General features: G+C 44.2%; 1 protein-coding gene across 5 annotated transcripts in view; it reads left to right on the top strand.

The window, feature by feature from the left end:
* LRMDA (leucine rich melanocyte differentiation associated) overlaps positions 1-18,843 on the top strand; it is a 1,104,406-nt gene that overhangs the window by 301,359 nt on the left and 784,204 nt on the right. The window contains exon 1 of one of the 5 annotated variants that reach the window (XM_072971253.1): positions 12,882-13,144. The exons of the other annotated variants lie outside the window; for them this stretch is intronic. Within the exon in view, the coding sequence (XP_072827354.1) occupies positions 13,098-13,144 (47 nt within the window). The 5' untranslated portion in view covers positions 12,882-13,097. Of the gene's footprint in view, positions 1-12,881; positions 13,145-18,843 lie in introns of those variants that run through there. 5 annotated transcript variants of the gene reach the window in all.

Raw genomic sequence — 18,843 nt, 5'->3', positions numbered from 1 at the left:
CAAACTGCTGTGATAGCCATAATTCAGTTTTGTTCAGATGTCTGTTCTCTATACTTGACTGAAATGCACATACTTATTTTGGTCCATCATCATTATAAATAATGTGTATGTGGGGAACTGTATTTTTCAGATTTTTTTTGGTATTTTATTCCTTCTCTCCCTTTATTTTTCTTTTTTATGAAAGACCCATCACCCTCTTTTTAAAGTTTTTAATATCTCAAAAATGGCTAGGTGACATTAATACTTGTTTTCAATTGCTTATGCCAGCTATAGCATCCTTAGTCCTGCTTCTTCCCTTTTGTAGAGCTCCTTGATGAAGGACTGCACTTTAAACATTTAATTAAAACATTTTAATGGAAAAAGTTGTATCTCTGGTGGCCGTGGTTGCACAACAATGTGAGTGTTGAACTGTATATTTAAAGATGGTTGAGATGGAAAATTTTGTTAGGTGTGTTTTACCACACTTAAAACAGTATTTGCAAATGCACACAGTTAAAAAATGCAAATAGCACCAAAAAGTATCAACAACAGCAAAAAAAATCTCTTTTGCCCCACAACCCTCCCTTCTCCAGAGGCCACCGTCATGAACAACTCTTGTGTAGCCTTCCAGAAACTTGGTGTTTATATTCCAGCAGAGGACTGTTCTGAAAGAATTGTGTAATGGGAAAATAAAACCAATTGGAGGCAGAGGGAATGGGGCAAAGGCACGATGGATGAGAGAGAGATGGGTGGGTGAGGTGAGGCTGGCGTTAACTGAGTTCTAATTCAGACCATTTGTGTAAACTCCTCTTGCATGGTTCATGCCATGCTATCTCATCAAGGAGTAGGGTGTGAAACTGGGAAGGTGTGGGAAGCCAGGGGGAGAACGTGAGTTCCACAGAGTTGTTGTTTGCTGTAGTCCAGAGGGAGAGAGTGGTGACTAATGGGGTGAAGTTAAGCAGAGAGGAATCTAGGCTGGGAAAATCAGGACCAGTTTCACAACGGGCAGAGTGTGCGGACATATCCATGGGGACATAAGAGAAGCCTTACCCCTGGAGGGGCTGGAAGCAAGACTTGACAAGAGCATGAGAAAATGGATGATAGGAACCACCCCTGGGGGTTGGTGCGGTGACCTTAATCAGGCTCTTTCCTGCTCAGCTCTGGACTCACTGATTCAATCTCAAATGATCCAAGGGAGAGAAACAATTGCTTGGAAAATGGCCTGAGGGAACAATGGCGATTGACAGTAGATATTGAAAGACTCTCCCCACAAATTAACTCCACCCATCCATCTATCCATCCATCTATTTATTCATCCGTTCGTCCATCTATCCACTACTCATCCATTTAACAAATAGTTTTTCAGTGTCTACTAAGTACGGGTAGAATATTGAGGGTACTTTAAATAGACTGGTGAGAAAAGCCACCTCAAGAGGAAGCATTTATACTGATACTTGGGGATCAGACTGGAAAGAACTGGGGGAAAGCATTCCAGACAATGGGACAGCATGTGCAAAGGCCACTGGGTAGGAAAAGTTTTGGTGAGTTTGAGGACCAGAGATAACTGTGTGCCTTGTTAAAGAGGGTGAAGAAGTTGAAGGAGGTTTAAATGAAGAGGCAGGCGGGGTCCAGATTACTCAGGGTCTGATGGGCTCTGGCTGGGAGTGGGAATTTTATTCTAAGAGCAGTGGGATTTGAATGTGGATCTTGTGCTTTCAGACTTTTATACCTTGTAGTCTTTACTTTTTGGAAATCAGTTGTGGTTGTCAGACAGAGGTGAGGGACGCTGCTGGGCCCTTCCAGGATGAATCACCCTGTCTGGGAAAGGCAAGTTTGGCTATGAGGTGGGACTGGAAAGGGGTTTAGCCTGTCTTGTAGTTCTGCTTTTGGTTTGGGTGGTCAGGATCTTCCAGAGGAGACCCATGGTGTGAAGGTAATTGGCACTGGAGAAGGCTCACCTGAGGTGAACCAGCCTAAATGGAGAGCAAAATCTAACAGCAAACGCAGAGGGAAATTGGGGATTCAGTCTTGAAAGCTGAAACTTACAATTATGCATCTATTTTATATCAAAAACATTTTCAATTGTAAATGCAACTATGGTCTAATTCTTAGAACAAAAAAGTCAACAGTTGAATTTTTTCCCATAATTTTTCTGATAAAATTGCATACTGGCACCATATTATTTTTTACTTCACACTTGCTTTTTTTGTACAATTATCAGAGCCTTTTGTTTGTTTTTCTTGCAAAGTTAGGCCTTCAGTTTTCTAAGAGCCTTTCTTAATTCTTTGATATTTATATCAGTCTAATAAAAGTATTGTTATCCTCTTATTTTCTCTTTCTTGGTTGGTCTGAGTTTGCAAAATCAATGGTTTTGAGTATAATGTGAGCATTTCTCTGATGTCACTTCAGTTGAGTTGATGAAACCCCACATGTTTTGCTCAAGTCTCCACTTCATTTTACAGTTGATTTGCACCGGGGGCTTATATAACTTTTGACTGTTGGACAGGATTAAACTGTTGATCCATCAAGGCTGGATACTACTTGGAAGGGATGTTTCAGTGGGAACCATTTTTATAAATGGTCAATTAATAAGTGAATCTTTGACGTTGAGGACTTTTGTTTCCCTATGCAAACTTAAAACTGGAAGTACTCAAGTAGCAAATACTTGGATAATGTGTTTCCTCCATATTAAAATTTAAGTATGTGAAGTGTGTCTAGCTTTGGAAAGGCACAAAGGGTACAAAATACGTTAGTTTTCATATCTGGTTGGGTTTAGGTATGACTGTATGATTCGCTTGAGCAGAGGACGCATTCCATAGCCAGAGGGCTCCCTCTCCTCAATGAACTCCTCTTACGGGTTAAGAACCAGTGGAGTGGATACTTTGGGGCTGTATGGATCAGGCCCTAGAAAGCACCTTGGAAGTAGGGCTGAGCCTCCTTGACCCTTGTTGGGTTAAGGTCAAGTTTAAGAAAAAAAGTGCTGCATCTTGTAAAATAAATTTGGTCAGAAAATGTTGTGAATGTGAATATTCATTGCATCACAACCTTAACGCTATTGACATTTTGGGCTGAAAATTCTTTGCTGTGGGTGGCTGCCCTGTGCATTGTAGGAAGTTTAGCTGCATCCCTGGTCTCTGTCCACTAGAAACACATCCTCCTCTCCTTTATGAGAAAACAAAAGCATCTCCAGATACTGCCAAATGTCCCCTGGGGACAAAGTTACCCCAGGTTGAGAACCACCAATCTGGGGCTAGCACAGAGGCTACAGTAGAAAGGTTGTAATATGCTACGTAGATGAAGGGAGAGACCACTTTCAGTTTTGGCTGATTTGATGGGCTCTTAAAATGCCCGCAGTCCTGGGAGCCAGGGGCAGGAAGTTTGTCTGTGGCATCATGAACCCAGTAGAGTCCCTCCTGTTTGGGTTTGTGAAGCAAGCCTAGTGAGAAAGGTACCCTGGGAACTTAGAATTCCAAGTCAGGGGGGACCCTAGGAAGCAGGGTAGGAAACAACTGGGAAGGAAAAATCAAGTGAATGCTTTTCATGTCGTTGAGTTGTGGGTAACCTGGAGTCTGGGCCTTTGTTGGGATTACTTCTTTTGTTTACCAAGGCAAGTTCTTATGCATTGTCAATTCACACTTCCTCCATATTTGCTAAGCCTTTGGGCGTTATTGAAGCTCCCTCTTGTACCATAAACAGTATTGGTGCTTCTTTATTCTCTATTGTGAATGGAAAACATTGCCTGCTGTCTTTAGTAAACAAAGGATGTTGCAGCCGTCAAGCAGCACATTGTAGCTAACCTGTCCATAAGTCCTGAGGGAACTCAGGATGCAATTAGGATGCTCCCGGCCAAGCCCTGAGCTACTGCAGCCACCCCTAGCTGTACCCAGAGGGCACCCAGGATGAGAAGCCAGGATACTGGCCCTAGAGAGCCAACGTGCATATCAAAGTGATGATTTTGGTAAGCCCAGACTCTTGCATCTTCCTATACACAGGAAAGCACTAAATTCCTTAACTTGTGATATCAGGTTCTTTTTTTTTTAATTAATAGTACTTTTTTGATGTTCTGACTAACTGGTCTTTGCGAAACCTTCTATATATCCTGGCTCCTCCCTTGCCTTTTTGGAGCAATCCCTTAAAACTATCTGAGAGGCTGTCTCCTGGGCTTGAAGTCCTCAGAAAGTCTGCCAAATAAAACAGAATTCTCAACCTTGAGGTTGTGCTTTTTTGTTTTTTTTTTCAGTTGACAGTATCTTTCTAAGTTTGAGTCTGTCTTCAGGATCCAGCTGAAATTCTAGTTCTTAAGTAGAGCAACCCCAGACCCTCTAGCTCACATGGAGTTCTTCCTGCTCTAACCTTGCATGTGATCACCAGAACTTTCATTTGAATATTTAATAAAGGAATTTTTCCCCCATTATTTTTAAGATTTTATGTGCTTCTCTGGTCCCCACAGCAAGTCTATAAGCTCCTCTGAGGCTTAGTTAGTCTGAATCTTCAATTTCACTCTCCGTGATACATAGTACGGTGTGAACTCTGCAGGTGCTCAGTAAACTCTGAATGAATCGGAGGAAATTGAAGTAAATCAGGTTGTTCCCCTGCTCAGCATTGTTTGTATCGTGCGAAGCCTCTCCACACACTCCAGCCATAGCTCTTTAAATAGTTTGAGGAGACAGCACATTGTTTGACAGTACTGCAAACATAAAAAATAATTTAGCTCACACTTAATTTTTATCAGAAGGTATGTGTAATATTTTCAAGCATTGCAATTTTAAGTTCGTACATTCTTTCTGTTCATGTCATTTTGGCTTCAAAGGGTATAATTTTGAAATTATGAGTACCATTGGACTTGTTAGTATTTCTTCTTTCGTGTATATAATGTTTCAAGAGCTGTTGATGGCTCAGTGTCATTTTTATACTTTTGAGATTCATAACAGTTCAATTACATTCAAAAACAATTAATAATATTATGTATCTTAGAAAGAGCTGTCATGAGTCTTCTGGGGAGATGACATATTGTTAGATATTTTAAGTTAAAAGTTCTGTATCCAGGCCAAGTTTAGAAAGATGAGGAGCAGACTGTTTTATAGACAAGCAGAAGGATATAGTAAATTTATGACAAAGCACATTACCCTAACGTAACCATGCTCGGAAAACCGTGTGGCTTCCCGACTCCAAAAATAAACCAGGGATCCGTAGCCCATCTCAAGCGCTTTTTTTTTTTTTTTGCTTTATTTATATCTGGTTTCATTCTGAAAACAGCAAGAAAATCTGACAAGCCAAAGGAGAAGATATTACCACTAAATACAAACCACTCAAGGCAGTGTTCCCAGATTCCTGAGAGATGCTTTCTCCAGCTCAGACATATTGGCTCTTTGATTTTTCAGAACTTAAGCTGGGATAAAAGTTTGCCATAAAGAGTCATTGTTTTCAAAATGGAGCTCTCCAGGCTAGAAGGAAGCAGGGCTCTCAAGAAGCCGAGGTGGGAAGGGTGGAGGAGGGCCTGTGGCCCAGCCTCACGCAGGAAGCGCGATTTATCTACCTTCATCAGGCTCTGACCTTGTCATCGGGGACACCTCCTTCATAGAAGTCAGCTGCTTTGTGATTTGATCTTTCTTTTTGGAGATTCTTTTGGGGCTCCCCACTGAGCGAGGCCCAGCAATGAAATTAGGTCTGTCCAGTCAAGGATTCTGCATATTATTTTTATAGGAAGAGGTCAGATTCAGCCTTTGCCATGCTTTTGTTCTGTCCCAAACAAGCACTGGAGATTTTGCTCTTGTTCCACACTTTTAAGATCTTTGGTCTGCAAACATGTAAGTGACAACTGTTTATACTTAATGATGGTGTATCTTCAGGTATTAGAATTTGCCAGTAGTCAATATAATGAGTCATGGTGTCCCATGCAGGGCCTTAAGCACAGCCAGTGTGACCCTGGCCCATTGGTCCTCCCACCACATGTGAGTTGTACAGTGAGGTGATTAGCAGCCCTTGTACATGAGGAAACCTCCCAGACTCCAGTGAGTGGGGTGTCTGCCAAGTGGATCCAGAGCAATCTCTTGGTGATGCCACAGAAAGTACCCTTGTTCCCACTTCAGTTCTTCTGGCCTTGTTCAAAGCAGACCAAGCTCCTGGCTATCTTTGAAGGGACTGACTATTCAGAGGCTCCAGAAACCCATGGAAGTCTCCAGCATAGGTAGAACTGGAAACAGGACGAGCCCAGGCTTCAGGAAGCTGGCGTAAGATTCCAAGGCAGACGAACCACGTGGGAGCACATCTCTTGTGCTCACCTCAGACCTGCCTGGGAACCAGGACACTGGCTGCTGAGGATACACAGCTGCAGAGTTCAGTTTGTCCAATGGAGGCTTATGATTTGTTTTAATGTTGCCTTTATCTCTTTGCTTTTGCTATAGTTTGCCCTGCCCAAAACTCAAAGAAAACCAGAGAAGCTATTTAAAACTTTATATTTTTCATTGACTGAAGACCATTGACTCAGCGTTGCTTAGATGTTGAACAGTGAGACAAACATGGCGGACCGAGGATGAAACCAGTGTTTTGCCCCCTCTTTATTTTTTACTTTTTCCTTCTTGAGAATCATATAATTTTGGTCCTGGAAAGAACTGAGAGAGGTGATTCACTTCACTGGTTCTTGGAGTTCTAGAAATCTTTTGGAGGCATAGTGGGGCAAGAGGACGCTGGTCCTCCTCTAAGACAGTTTTGAGTTTTCCTGTTCTGTCTATTGGACTAGTCTGGGAGAAAAGCTTCTGCATGTCAACGTGAGCCTGAAATGTAACCTCCTTATTTTAACAGGGGGAAACGGAGGTCCATGGGCCAGAGGGAACTGAAGATGGCAGTTTTTGGACGATTTCCCATTTCATCTTTGGCAGCGTACCTGGGATATTTTCAGTGCTCTTTTTGGATTCCTGGTCTTATCAGTTACCAGGGATTAGTTCCTTGGAGTAGATTATTTGGACACCATTGGCAAGGGGGTAGCGTGCTGTACATTACTCTGTCTTAAAAGAGAAGAAAAGTTCCTATCTCCTGTTTGCTTATCTGCACCTGTTTAAACCTTTACATAGAAATGTCTGAAAGGTAAACAGTTGGTTTTGGAGCAGCTATAGCGTGGTTTTGTTTTACATGGCAGCTTATTGATGGTCTTCTTTAATTATGGCCGTGCTGTCAACCCCTGAAGTCCCTGCTCTTTGTTGTAGATCTGATACGACGTTTGAGGTTTTCAAAGCTGCGGAGATGAAAGAATCAACCGTCAACTATTGCTCGTTCCGGTATGCTTAAGGAGGGAGGAGGGGACATTGCCTGCGAGGGCTGCAGAGCCTGGGAGAGAACGCCGTGGCCCTCTCTGCTTTTGATGACAGCCTCGAGTGCGAAGGCCTGGTTTATTCCTCTGCTTACGGTGGAGCAGGGCCAAAGCTGGAGGAAACCGAAGTGATCTATTCAGTAATGGTAAACAAGCATGGAGTGGGAGTTGCTGAGCTGCACAGGGCTGGTGGGAAAGCTGGCTGTCTCTTGCCCCTGGCAGTTTGTATATGAAAGACGTGAAGCTCAAAGCACACCCATCGAGGCTTCCTGGAGTCTCTCCCCACCCCCTTCTGTGTCCTTGGTCTTCATTATGCCAGAGCTGTGTGTTCCTGGGCCCTCAGATGCTGCTGCTGGGTGCTGAAGTCATGGGTGAGTCCCATCTCAGACCACAGGCATTCATGTAGGGGGCTGTCTCCATCTGGCTTCTGTTACCATTAAGGTGGGTTGTCACCAGCTCTCTCTTATATAGGGCTGTCCCCTTACATTTGTGGCTGCCAGCTCAGTTTCCTGCTCCTGCAGCCGGTTTCTTTTGTTGAGGAGCTGTCTCTTGAGAGTGTTTTTAATTTGCAAGCCCCTCTCCTGGGTGCTATCTTGGCTGGAGGCTCATTTTTCTTCCCCTACTTGAGAGGCAGTGTGGCCTGGTGGCTAAGTGCAGGGGCTCTGGGGCCAGGCTGCTGCGATCTGACCCTGGCCTTGTGACTTACTCGTTTTGTGCTTTGGGGCCCATCAACCACTCCGGGTTTCGGTTTCCTCCTTGTAAGATGGTCATAACAAAAGCTTCTATGTTGTGGAGTTGCGAAGACTAAAGGAGTTAATGTATAGGTAATAAAGCATGTAGATCAGTGCCGAGGACAAAGCAGGTGCTATAAACATGTACTGCAAATTTATATATAACATGTATATATTATGTAACTCATGCTGTGCAATAACACATAATTTATTATAATGCCTTTGTACAACTATGAGAATAAGCTTTGCTGGGAAGGGGGGTGATAAACACATTAGTTGATTGGTTTATGGGAGGATCTACCAAATCCGCAGAGTGGAGCTGGATCCTGCCTCTTTTTGATCTATTTCTTAAATGTTTCAACTCCTCCTCCCCTCCCTCTGCTCTGTGACTATATCAGCTAAATGGAATACTAGCCCAATCATTTGTGAGCATCTGTGATGTTGGAGGCCAGATCCTGTTTCATTCATGGGAACTTTCCTTCCTCCATTTTCTCTGTAGTTGATCGGTGAATATGGAGCAGGCACCTATGGTCAGTTTGGCATTGAGCTGAGTGCTGGAGACCAGCACTGAGACCAGTAGAGAAACAGGAAAAGACATCGTTCCTGCATCCAGGGAACTTTCGGTCTGGTTGGAAGATCGAAATAGACTCTTATCAAGGATTTAAGAGCCTAACGTAGGTGGTTAAAGAGATTGGTCAGTCTGTACTGTCTTGTAAGCCATTTCCGAGGGATAAGCTAGTTGTATCTAAAAGGATGAACTTAGAGAAAAGGGAGAACATACACAGGGGTTGTTGAGACCCAGGCTGAAGATCGTGGTTTCGTGTCATCTTAGCTTTCACCTTGTGCCGGAAGGGGGGACGGTCCAGGTGGGAATAAAGTGACCTGTTCATAGGAACAAGGGAAGTTCACTTTGATCCAGTAACTGCTGAGAACGGAATATTCAGCTACACAAGCACCCAGCATCATTTAATCCTCACAGCCACCCGGTGGAACAGGTGGTGTTTAACACCCCTCCTCCACCCTTTCTTTTAAAAGGTAAGAAAATGAGGGCTCTGTGATAAAAGGTGATAATCCAAGCCTCATTGCTGTGAGTCTGCACAACTCCAAAACTGGGGAATTTTAACCCAGGTCATCATGACTTGAAAACCTGGTGCTCTTTCTACGTCTGTAAGAACAGAGCTTGAGCTCCTGTTTTCCTTGGTTCACTTCTAGATGAATGTCGCTGGAAAACACTCATATTTGACCCCTTTCTCCCTCTCTCCTACCCTAATAAAAGCAAGAGTGAACTCACACTGACCACCACGTTGTCCTCTGAGACCAGTAGAGAAAACAGCGCTGTTATCAGCAAAGCCTAATGACCCTACCAGGGAAAACAAGAAGCCTCCCAAAGAGTCGTATCCAGGCCAAGCAAAGCTCTGGGAGAAATTCCTGGGACATTTCAGCAAGAGCAGCCTAAAAGGGCTTTTGAGAAAAAATTGAACCCAAGTGAAAACACTGCATGTTAGCCTTGGGCTCAAAAACACTGTTTGGATTGCAGGACAGGGACACCAGGCTTGAAGTAGCAGCCAAGCCAGGTTGGGCTCCATGTGGTAACAGATTAACCCTGAAATCTCAGTGGCTCAACATGGTGAAGGTTTGTTGTACGCTCACCTTTTGTGCCCAGGGAGGGTTGGTATAGGGGGAGATCTGCTTCGCACAGTCATGCAGGGACCTGGCTCTGACATCTGGTGACTGTACTTCCTGGGTCATGAAGCTTCCAAGGTTGCCTGGGAGGTCAGGTGGGTTGAATATTGACCCCCCCCACTCCAGACAAATTCATGCCTACCTGGAACCTCAGAAATGTGAGCTTATTTGGAAATAGGGCCCTTGTAAGAGAGAGGGTCCTTAAGGATCTTGAGCTGGATCCTAAATTGTACTGGATTTACAGTGAGATTTAAGTCTCCAAACTGGTGTCTTTCCAAGAGAAGGGAGAGTGAAACCTGGACACAGACACAAAGAGGAAAGAAGGCCATGTGAGGACAGAAGCAGGGTTGGAGCAAGGCCGTCACAAGCCAAGGGATGCTGATAATTACCAGGAGGAAGGATTCTCCCCTGGAGCCTTGGGAGGGAATGTGGCCCTGCTAACACCTTGATTTTGGACTTCAGGTGTCCAAGTGGGAATAAATAAGCTGCCAAGTGTGTGGTAATTGTTACAGCAAACTAGGAAAGTAACGCGGAAGATTTGCACTGAGATGTTTTTAAAGGCCAGGCCTGGGAGTGGCTTACATCCTTTTCCCTTATACTGACCAGAACCCAAACTAACTGTAGGGAGGTTGTACAGTGTTGTCTACGTGCCCAGGAAGGGAACAGTGAAACTCGATTTGGTGAACACGTAGCATCACCCTTGCCTCACTTGTATTGTGGTACCTCCAGGGAGGAAGGGGCAGAGGCTTGGATAGATACCTCCCCACTTTTAGAGGTGATTTCAGGAGCTGTTGGGTGGTCCACTGGGTCACTGCAGATCACAGCAGGCTGGCTGAGGGAGGGCCACCAGAAAGCCAGATGACAGAGCTCTCAGCATACAAGTGGGTGACCTGTAGTTGCACCAGACACCATGTAAATGCGGCGGTAGGTCAGGCAGGAAAGCAGGTACCCACACCAGCAAGGTGGGTATGACAGGCAGATTCCGAGGCTAAACATGAAGCCACAGGTGCTGTCCGGTGGGGCTGCTGCTCATAGTGCGTGGAAGCAAGTAAGACTAGTTCCCTCACAGGGGGAGTGTTGGGGTAGGTAGTGTTTTTCATTGCTGTGCCTCCAATTTCTAGCACAGAGTAGGTGCCCGGCACATGTTGGTGTGTCCAGCCTTCCGTCAGGATGATGTTTCTAAACCATGGGCCATATCATGGCAATTTAAAGTTCAAACCTCCCCATTGCCTAAAGGAGTAAGTCTGAAATCTGTAGGCTGTCTTGAACTTCCCCTTGTCCCTGCCAGAGCACGTGATCTCTCTTGGCCTCCATGCCTTTGCACCTACTTTTCTCTCTCCCCACTAATTTTTTTCTTCCTTTCCACCGAGTGGGGACTTGATCACCCTTGAAGACCCAGGTCTAATTCCTCTGTAGTGAAACCTTCCCCGATTCCCCCAAGTAGTCACGCCCTCCCTCGTTGCATCCGAAGTGTCCTCTGTACTTAACTTAAATGATTTCAGTATTGCTTCACCATGGATTTGTCTGTTTTTTTTCCACTTGGGTGAATTTTGTGTTTTTCATTCACCACCTTGTCTGAATGTCTGGTTCATAATAACCTCCAGGAAGTTTCTGTTACAGAAGAAACAAATTCCACCTGGTCCTTCTTTGAGATAGCTAGAGAAGCAACCACGAGTAGTTCTAAGGAATAAAGGTAATACTATGATTATTGATTTATTATTCACCCTGAGAAATAGCGATGGGAGAAATAAGAACAAAATGGGTTGCAATATCCTGTTTGTGGAGAACAACAGTAGCAGCAGCAAGTGTTTCTGTGCGGATTTAAAGCGTTCAGTGCTGTAATGTTACGTTACTGTGTTTGTCCCCACTGTAACACAGTGAAGCAAGCAGGCTGTCAGGACTGCTCTCCCTTAACGTGGAGCAAGTTGAGCTTGAACGTGGAACTTACCTGAAGCCTGTGCAGTTACACAGATGGTAAGTGTCTGTGCTGGGAGTCAGAGCTTAGCCTTGTGCCTGTCCATCCTGTGTTCTTCCCATCTGCCCTGTGGACGGCTCTCTCAGACAAACAGGTTAGCCAAGAGGAGAAGAAAGGAGGCATTTAAGTAAGGGGTTTAAGCAAGAGGAAGCTGCTTTATTTAACACTATCTTTAACATCCACAAAATAACTCGGCGTGGTAGATATTCTTATCCCCATTCTGCAGATGGGAGAACAGGGTTGGGGAGGGAACAGTAACTTGCTCCAGGTCCCTCAGCTAATAAGCAATGGAGGTTGGATTCAAACCCAGTAGTGGAGGTTGGATTGAAAGCCTTTCCTACACTCTGCTGCCTGGGTCACCTCCTGGGCCTCGGGGAGACAGGGGGAAATGTTCTGCCTGTGTCTCAGCTGTCCCCCCACCTTGCCCACTGTGGGAATTTGTTAGAGGATCAGAGCTACGGTTTGTTTTTGTTTTTGTTTTTGTTTTTTTTGATATCCTGTCCCTTGTGAAGCACGTGAGACCTACCCCTCACCTCTCGGCAAGATTTAAAAGGAATCACTGATGACCTGCTGAGGTATTTTCATTTTGTTCCTGGAAATGATTAATCTTGAGGCTTTGTGATAGCTCTCGTCACAAATAGCCTTCTTTAAGCCATAATTTCCCCCATTCCCTTTAAGGTAATAGTTTGCATTTAAGCAATTAGAAAAAAAAATCCTGCTGTGAGGATGTGTTTACATTATATATGTGTGGTACTGACCAAGGTAGAAATCTGCCTGAAGTGAATTAGAAAAATAGCCTTTTTCTTTAAAACTTCAATTTCTGTCTCTTAAGGTCACTGTTTTTATCTGTCAATCCCTGCCTCTTGCATTTTTTTTCCTTCCTCCTCTTTCTCTTTAGCAGACAGGATAAAATATTCCTGTTTTGTTTTTTGTAGGTAATTTTTCAGATGCTTCTTCCATTTTGTATTTAGTCACTTCAGGTCCCACGAGACCAGTAATTTTAGCTTGAGGTCTGCTGGGATCACGTGATTCCGGGCAGGGAAGGAAGAAGATATTTCTTCCTCGGGCTGGGAACTGCACACTCCAAACTCCTTTTACTCTTAGCCTTTGCTGCCTGTGTAGTTCCACGCAGGGTCAAGGTAACGCAAGGGCACTTTTAAGAAGAGAACTGGGGCGCAGCTACGAACAGATGTTTTTAGATAACTACTGAGGAATGAGGATCTGGCTGGGAGGCCCGTGGCTTTCACTCGTTGAGAATCTTCAGCCAATGCCCGTGTGTGTGCGTTTTAGTTTTATTCTTTTCTCTCCCTTGCCCCCAGAGCCGTGGCCTACCTGCTGTTGCTCTCGAGCCTCTTGCCAACAGTGGCATCTGCTCAGTGTAGCCATCAAGAATTTGAATGTCAATATCTTTGCCTTGAAATGAATGGAAAAGTATTTGTCACTCAGCGGCAATCATTCTTCAAATAAAAGGTTAGCCAGACAGGGCCCTTAATCAAAGAGTCGGTCTTTTCTGTCAGCAGTGCCTTTTAAATAGCAATGATGAAGGCTGGCTGTCAGGGTAGGACTTGATGAGCGAGATGATTGATCTGCATAAATCATTTTCTTTTAACATTGTCAGTGAAGAGTAAATTGGTGGGACATTTTGGGTATTAGCTGTGTTGAAATTAATATGCAGTATCCTAGGTGTGTCCTCATTCACATAGCCCTCATAAAAGAAGGTAGAAATTAAAAAGAGGCTTTTAGGCGTGCATTGTTCTAACGGGGAACTTGCACCATTCTTACTGCTGTGGTCATCATCTTGCATGCTAAATTCGGAAGTTGAATGTGTAGCACATTTTACAGGCTCCGAAAGGAATCTAGTTAATTTGGGAATTAGCTAGAGTCAGTAGCATTTAACAACCAGTTAATCTGTAAAGACTCACTGCTAAGAGGGGGGAAAAAAACAACAACAACAAACCAAGAGTGGTTTCTGGTTTTAAAGGATAGGGTAGCTACTACCCAGCACGCTGTTGCAGAAATAGCCTCGGCTTCAGATCAGGTTTTGGCTTCAGTCTGCACGCCATCACTCCTAGGTGAGTCTCCTTGACCAGGACACTTAACCTCTCTGAGTGTTTCTTCATCTTGAAAAATGAGATTCTGTTCATTACTGTTGGTGAGTTTGCTTTTGGTATTAAGGACAGTGATGTAGGTAAAAGCACTGAATATACGAGCTGGCACCTGGTGAGGGAGTGCTCAGAAAGGTTAATCTCTTCCCTTTCTTCTAGGCAAGCAGAACTCCCCAAACCTAGAACGGTGGCTGAGATGTCAAACACATGCCTGCATGGTCAAGATAATAAGTTGCATATTTTGGGTCACTTCTGTGCTTGCTGTGATTTTTTATGGCTGTTTTTTATATAAAAAACATGTTTAGATGGGGCAAAAGAAATACTAATTGTGGAGTATGGGGAGTAGTATGGGGAGTGAGGGAGAAGTAACTGGGGGTGGGGAGACATGTGGCCAAGAACACTAGAGGGGTTATTTTGGGGACCATTATTCTTTGGATTACATGTCAGGGTTCATATTACCTGTGGAGTGAGCAAGTAAAACCTATGTAGTATAGTGTCAGGATTAAAAGCAGGGCTGATGGACCCAAATTGTTGGGTTTAGATCCCAGATCTTCCACTTAATTACTATGTGACTGCAGGCAAGGTAGTAAATTGCCTCCCTAAGCCTCAGTATCCTCATCTCTAAAATGGGCATAGTAAGTACCTATCTTATAGCATGTTAATATATACAAAATAAACCATGTGAAAGAATACCTAGTAAATCATGTTAACTATGGATACTATGAATGAATGATAGGTCAGTTGAGAAAGGTACGTATTCCTGAAATTCAATTGGGTCAAAAGTATCAAAGGAGGAAACATATTTAGATACAGAAGTCCCAGATAATGGTATACTGGGGTGAAATAATTGCTTCATTTTGGACTGAATTCCCTGTTGGAGGAATTGAGAGCCAAGATGATTCTAGAAATACTCATATTGGAGCTGGACAGTAAGTGTTGTTAGAAGGACTCACCGGCCACCCTGTCCTGCTCTACCCTCTCCTCGCTGTAGGAGTGAAATTGAATTGAGATGGTTTTATGGTCAAAACTAACACAGAAGAGGGTTTTTTGCTGGTTAAATTTTATTTTTAGATGTTACTGACTAAATAGCTAACTTGCAGAGGGATTGGTTTTGTAGGGTCTTCTGGGAGACAGTCTGCTTGCTGTTTTGAATGCAGAGGTTAAAGGAACACTGTCTGCTTACCTGAGTTCCCTGTGTGCCTCCTCTAATGCTGAAGTCCATGTGGATCTCTGCTAATGGGCCCATGGCATGGACTCGTCAGAGCCTCTTTGACAGGTGGGTGGCATGTGCCTGTGTTGCCAGAGTGCACCTCTGTTCCTTGGACATGTGACATATATTTGTTCTCAGAGATTGGCATTTTTTCTCATGTCTGTTTTCAGCTGATGTGGTTAACTGTATTTGGGCTTTGTGTCCTCCTCCTTTCCCATCTTCTCAGCTTTAGGGTTCCTCCCGTGTAACGAGAGAAGTGGCTGCAAGATAATTCTGGAGAAATCTTCACCCACACTGATGGTTCTGTGGAAGTCCTCGGATGGGTCTGGAGGCTGCCAAGGTCTCTCCCTTCTTGGCCAAGGATGGGGATTTGAGCTCTGTCCAGTCTCAGCTCTTTGATGATGCGACATTTAACACTTAGTATGGTCATTGTGTTGCTTTTTGGAGGAAGCTGTGAAACTGTTGTTTATCTCCTCCAGAGGCGTGATGGCTACATTGAGAATTTCTAGAAAACATTCTCTGTGGCTCTGGCCCACAGTGCTTGCGGGTTGCAAGATGGTGAAATTGTTCCTTAGACTCCTTCCTGTGTTAGTACAAAGCTAACTGACTGGCTACTTCATGGAGCCTAGCCCTATTGGGTGTGATATTCTACTTGCGATTAATTTCATGTAATGAAGATCTGAAACACGGTGTTAAAGAGCCCCTCTAATGTTTCTGTTATAGCAATCTATCAAAACGATAGATATTTAGCCTTCCTGGATGTGAAACATTAACTTAAAGCCAGCACTGCTTTCTGTTTTAAATGCCAATATCCATTACATGTTTCTCACTGTAAGCATCTCTCACCCTCTCCCTCCATTCATCAAGCATTGTGATAAACGTGCCACCACCTCCCAGGGGACACCTGTCACAGACTTAGCCTTAGGTTATGATAATCTGGCACCTTGGACACCTGGCAACCCTGGCCCAGACCCTGCTTGGGCCGTGGTGGAATCGGCGAGGTTCCTTCACTGCGTTTGAAATGCTAGAGGAGAGATATCTTAGTTCAAGGGGCAGCCTCATTACTCGCCAGTTGATTGTTACCTTTTTTTCTGTTATGAGCTGATGAGCCTTGGAAAAATCTGAGCTTCTCCTCCTAACATTGTCTCATTTTTGATAGCAGGAAAAACATGGGTTTGTTAATTTCAGTGAGTAAGAGGAGTTCATTTCTTAGCCTCCAGGGGTTCCCTGTTGTCCAAGAGCACTTAGTTTGGTATTTGAGGCCACAGAACAAGTGCCCAGGCACCTAATTGGTACACATTTAATATCTGTCAAATTTATGAATGAAAGAAAAATTTTCACTTTCTTCTTCCTTAACCCATGAATGCAGTGTTATTCTTTCCTCTCCCCCAGTTTCTTTCTCTTTGCTACTTTTATTATCCACTGGAAATGTATGTTGAGCACCCGTTGTTGGCCATTCTCCTTAATGGAATACATTATTTCTAGTTTTTTCCCCTGGCTTATGTGATTCTATCCTTCAGAGCCTGGCAGAAGACCCATGTCTTACAGGATGACCTGTATTCTCTGTCATTTTTCCAACCTTCCTTGGTTTTTTTCTTCTCTGAATTCTTAACCATTAAGGTTTGACAATACTTCCAATGCTGGAACATTAGATGGAGTTTCTCTAGATACTTTCATTTATGCACAAGCTGTCCACCCCTTCCGTGGCACACACCATGCTCTTGGGTACACAGAACATACACAGAGCCTAGTAACTTGATGTGGTCAACCATAATGCCTTCTAAATGGACTTGGGGGTTATTTTGTGCAAGATAAGGCAGAAGAATCACACCATGATTGATCTTGCACCGTGTCACTCTCAGTGTAATCTTTGTGACCACCTCAGGCATGTGACTGTGAAGACCCCATTAGATGGTCTGTGCCCTGCCCCAGGGCCTTCCTGACCACCAGATTGCTGTGTGCAGCCCTCCCTGCCAGCACCTTCGGGCCCAGAGACTCAGGTGGCTCCATATTTTCTTGCTCCATCTGACGCTTGGTGGTTTGATACTCCATCTTCTGCTTCCTTGTTAACATTTCTGGGGTCCCCTTAGTCGGTACGCATTAATTGTGGACCCCCTGCTGTTTGAGCCAGGAGATGGAGTCTCGCCACTTTCCCTCTCCATTGGGCAGACCCCAGGGGAGTTCTTCCGGATGGGGGACATCAGCCTGGCAGTACATCCTGTGCTTTCCCCATTACCTGTTGCCGTTTCACCCAAAGCTTATCTCAGGAGGCCTTTGAATTTTATTTGGCCAGACATCTTTTTGGCAGTTTGTGAACTTGGTTGAATTCGAGTCTGTCGCCTTCATTTTCAGGACGTACCCACATTGTTGCTTTGTGTTCCAGGCCTGTGTTCTTCCCTGGTCTCCTTTTTCATCACCACCTCCCCACATGCTATGATCCACAGGTACTGTTGCGAGAATTGTCAAATTGGAAACACTTACTAAGGGCCTAACCACTTGACTCTCAAAAATTATTTGGCCTTTTAAAAATTTGCAAATAATACTGAAATAAAACATTTTCATTGTAAAAAGGTACAGGTAATACAGATGTGAAAGCAAAGTCAAGATTTCTGAAATAGATAGCATGCAACAGAAAACCCAAAACAATGGTGGCTTTAAAATAGTTTTCTTTTGTTTTTTCCAATGAGAAAAGCCCAGAGGTAGGCAGACCAAGTCTCTTCTGTTAGTTTTGTGAGGTCAACAGAGCCAAGCTTCTCCTTTGTTTCTGTACCTTCTTTCTGCATCACCATCATTTTCTAAATTGCTTCATGGCTCAAAGTAGCTGCTGGAGCGTCAGTCATATCCTGCTTCCTAACAGGAAGGAGAAGAGAAGAGGAAAAGAAAAAGCATGTGTTTGCTGTCCGTCCCGCTTTTTAAGGGAGGACAAACTTTTGATGTATTATTGCCCACCCCCGTCAGTCACATGCTGGAGCTGGCTCATCCTTGGTTGTGAGAATTGTTACATTCTCAGGGGGTTTTTTGGTCACCCAGTTGCCCTTGACTTGGTAGCTTGAAGTTGGCCATAGAGGGACAATTTACACCGGAGAAATTTGTGTAAGAGAGAGCTGATTGCCCACCATTTACCAGCACACACCTATCCCTGGCTGAAGGGCAGGCTGGGAATGCAGTCTTAGTTGGGTCCGTTGCCACCCTGAATAAAAGCAGGGTTTTGTTACGAAGGAAGAACGGGGATGTATAGTGGATAAGCAAAGCTCTCTTTGCCACATTCCCCCTCCTTTGTGTGGAATCCCCCCATTCCACAGCGTGGGTCTGCTTCCCCTGTTTTGGTTGTTTACTCTTTTTTCCCTTTCAAGTTATGTAGTCGTAAACATTTTGGGGCATGTGTATGCACCTATATGTGCATTTCTGCACACGAGCTAGGCTCTGTAGGTGATAGTTTCTTTGGGATGGATTTGCTGGGTCAAAGGGTGTGGGCACTGCTTACCTCCTTACAAAGAGTACTCTTTCCTCCTGTTACACCGTAGGGTGAAGAAGGTGGAACCAGATGCCTCGGGTGTGAACACTCATTCTCAGCCTTCCTAGCTGTGTGACTCTGGCCAGTTCACTTAACCTCTCTAGGCCTCTGTTTTACTCCTGTAAAATGGGGGGCTACCATCTGCCTCTGTAAGGGTTCTTTGACAATGAAATGAGATCATGACTACGAAACACAGCAGAGCCCAGCAGGGTGTAAGCCCACAAAAATGGTAACTGGGGGCCTTTGCATGTAGAGAAGTGTGCTTATGCAGATGTGAAACAGAGAGAAGAATAAACACATGAAACCAAGTCTCGAACGTTAAAGCTGGGATCATTATAAG

The sequence above is a fragment of the Vicugna pacos genome, chromosome 11 (assembly GCF_048564905.1).
Source record: "Vicugna pacos chromosome 11, VicPac4, whole genome shotgun sequence".
NCBI lineage: Eukaryota > Metazoa > Chordata > Mammalia > Artiodactyla > Camelidae > Vicugna > Vicugna pacos.
The sequence above is the reverse complement of the archived record's forward strand: the minus strand, read 5'-3'. Positions and strand labels throughout refer to the sequence as shown.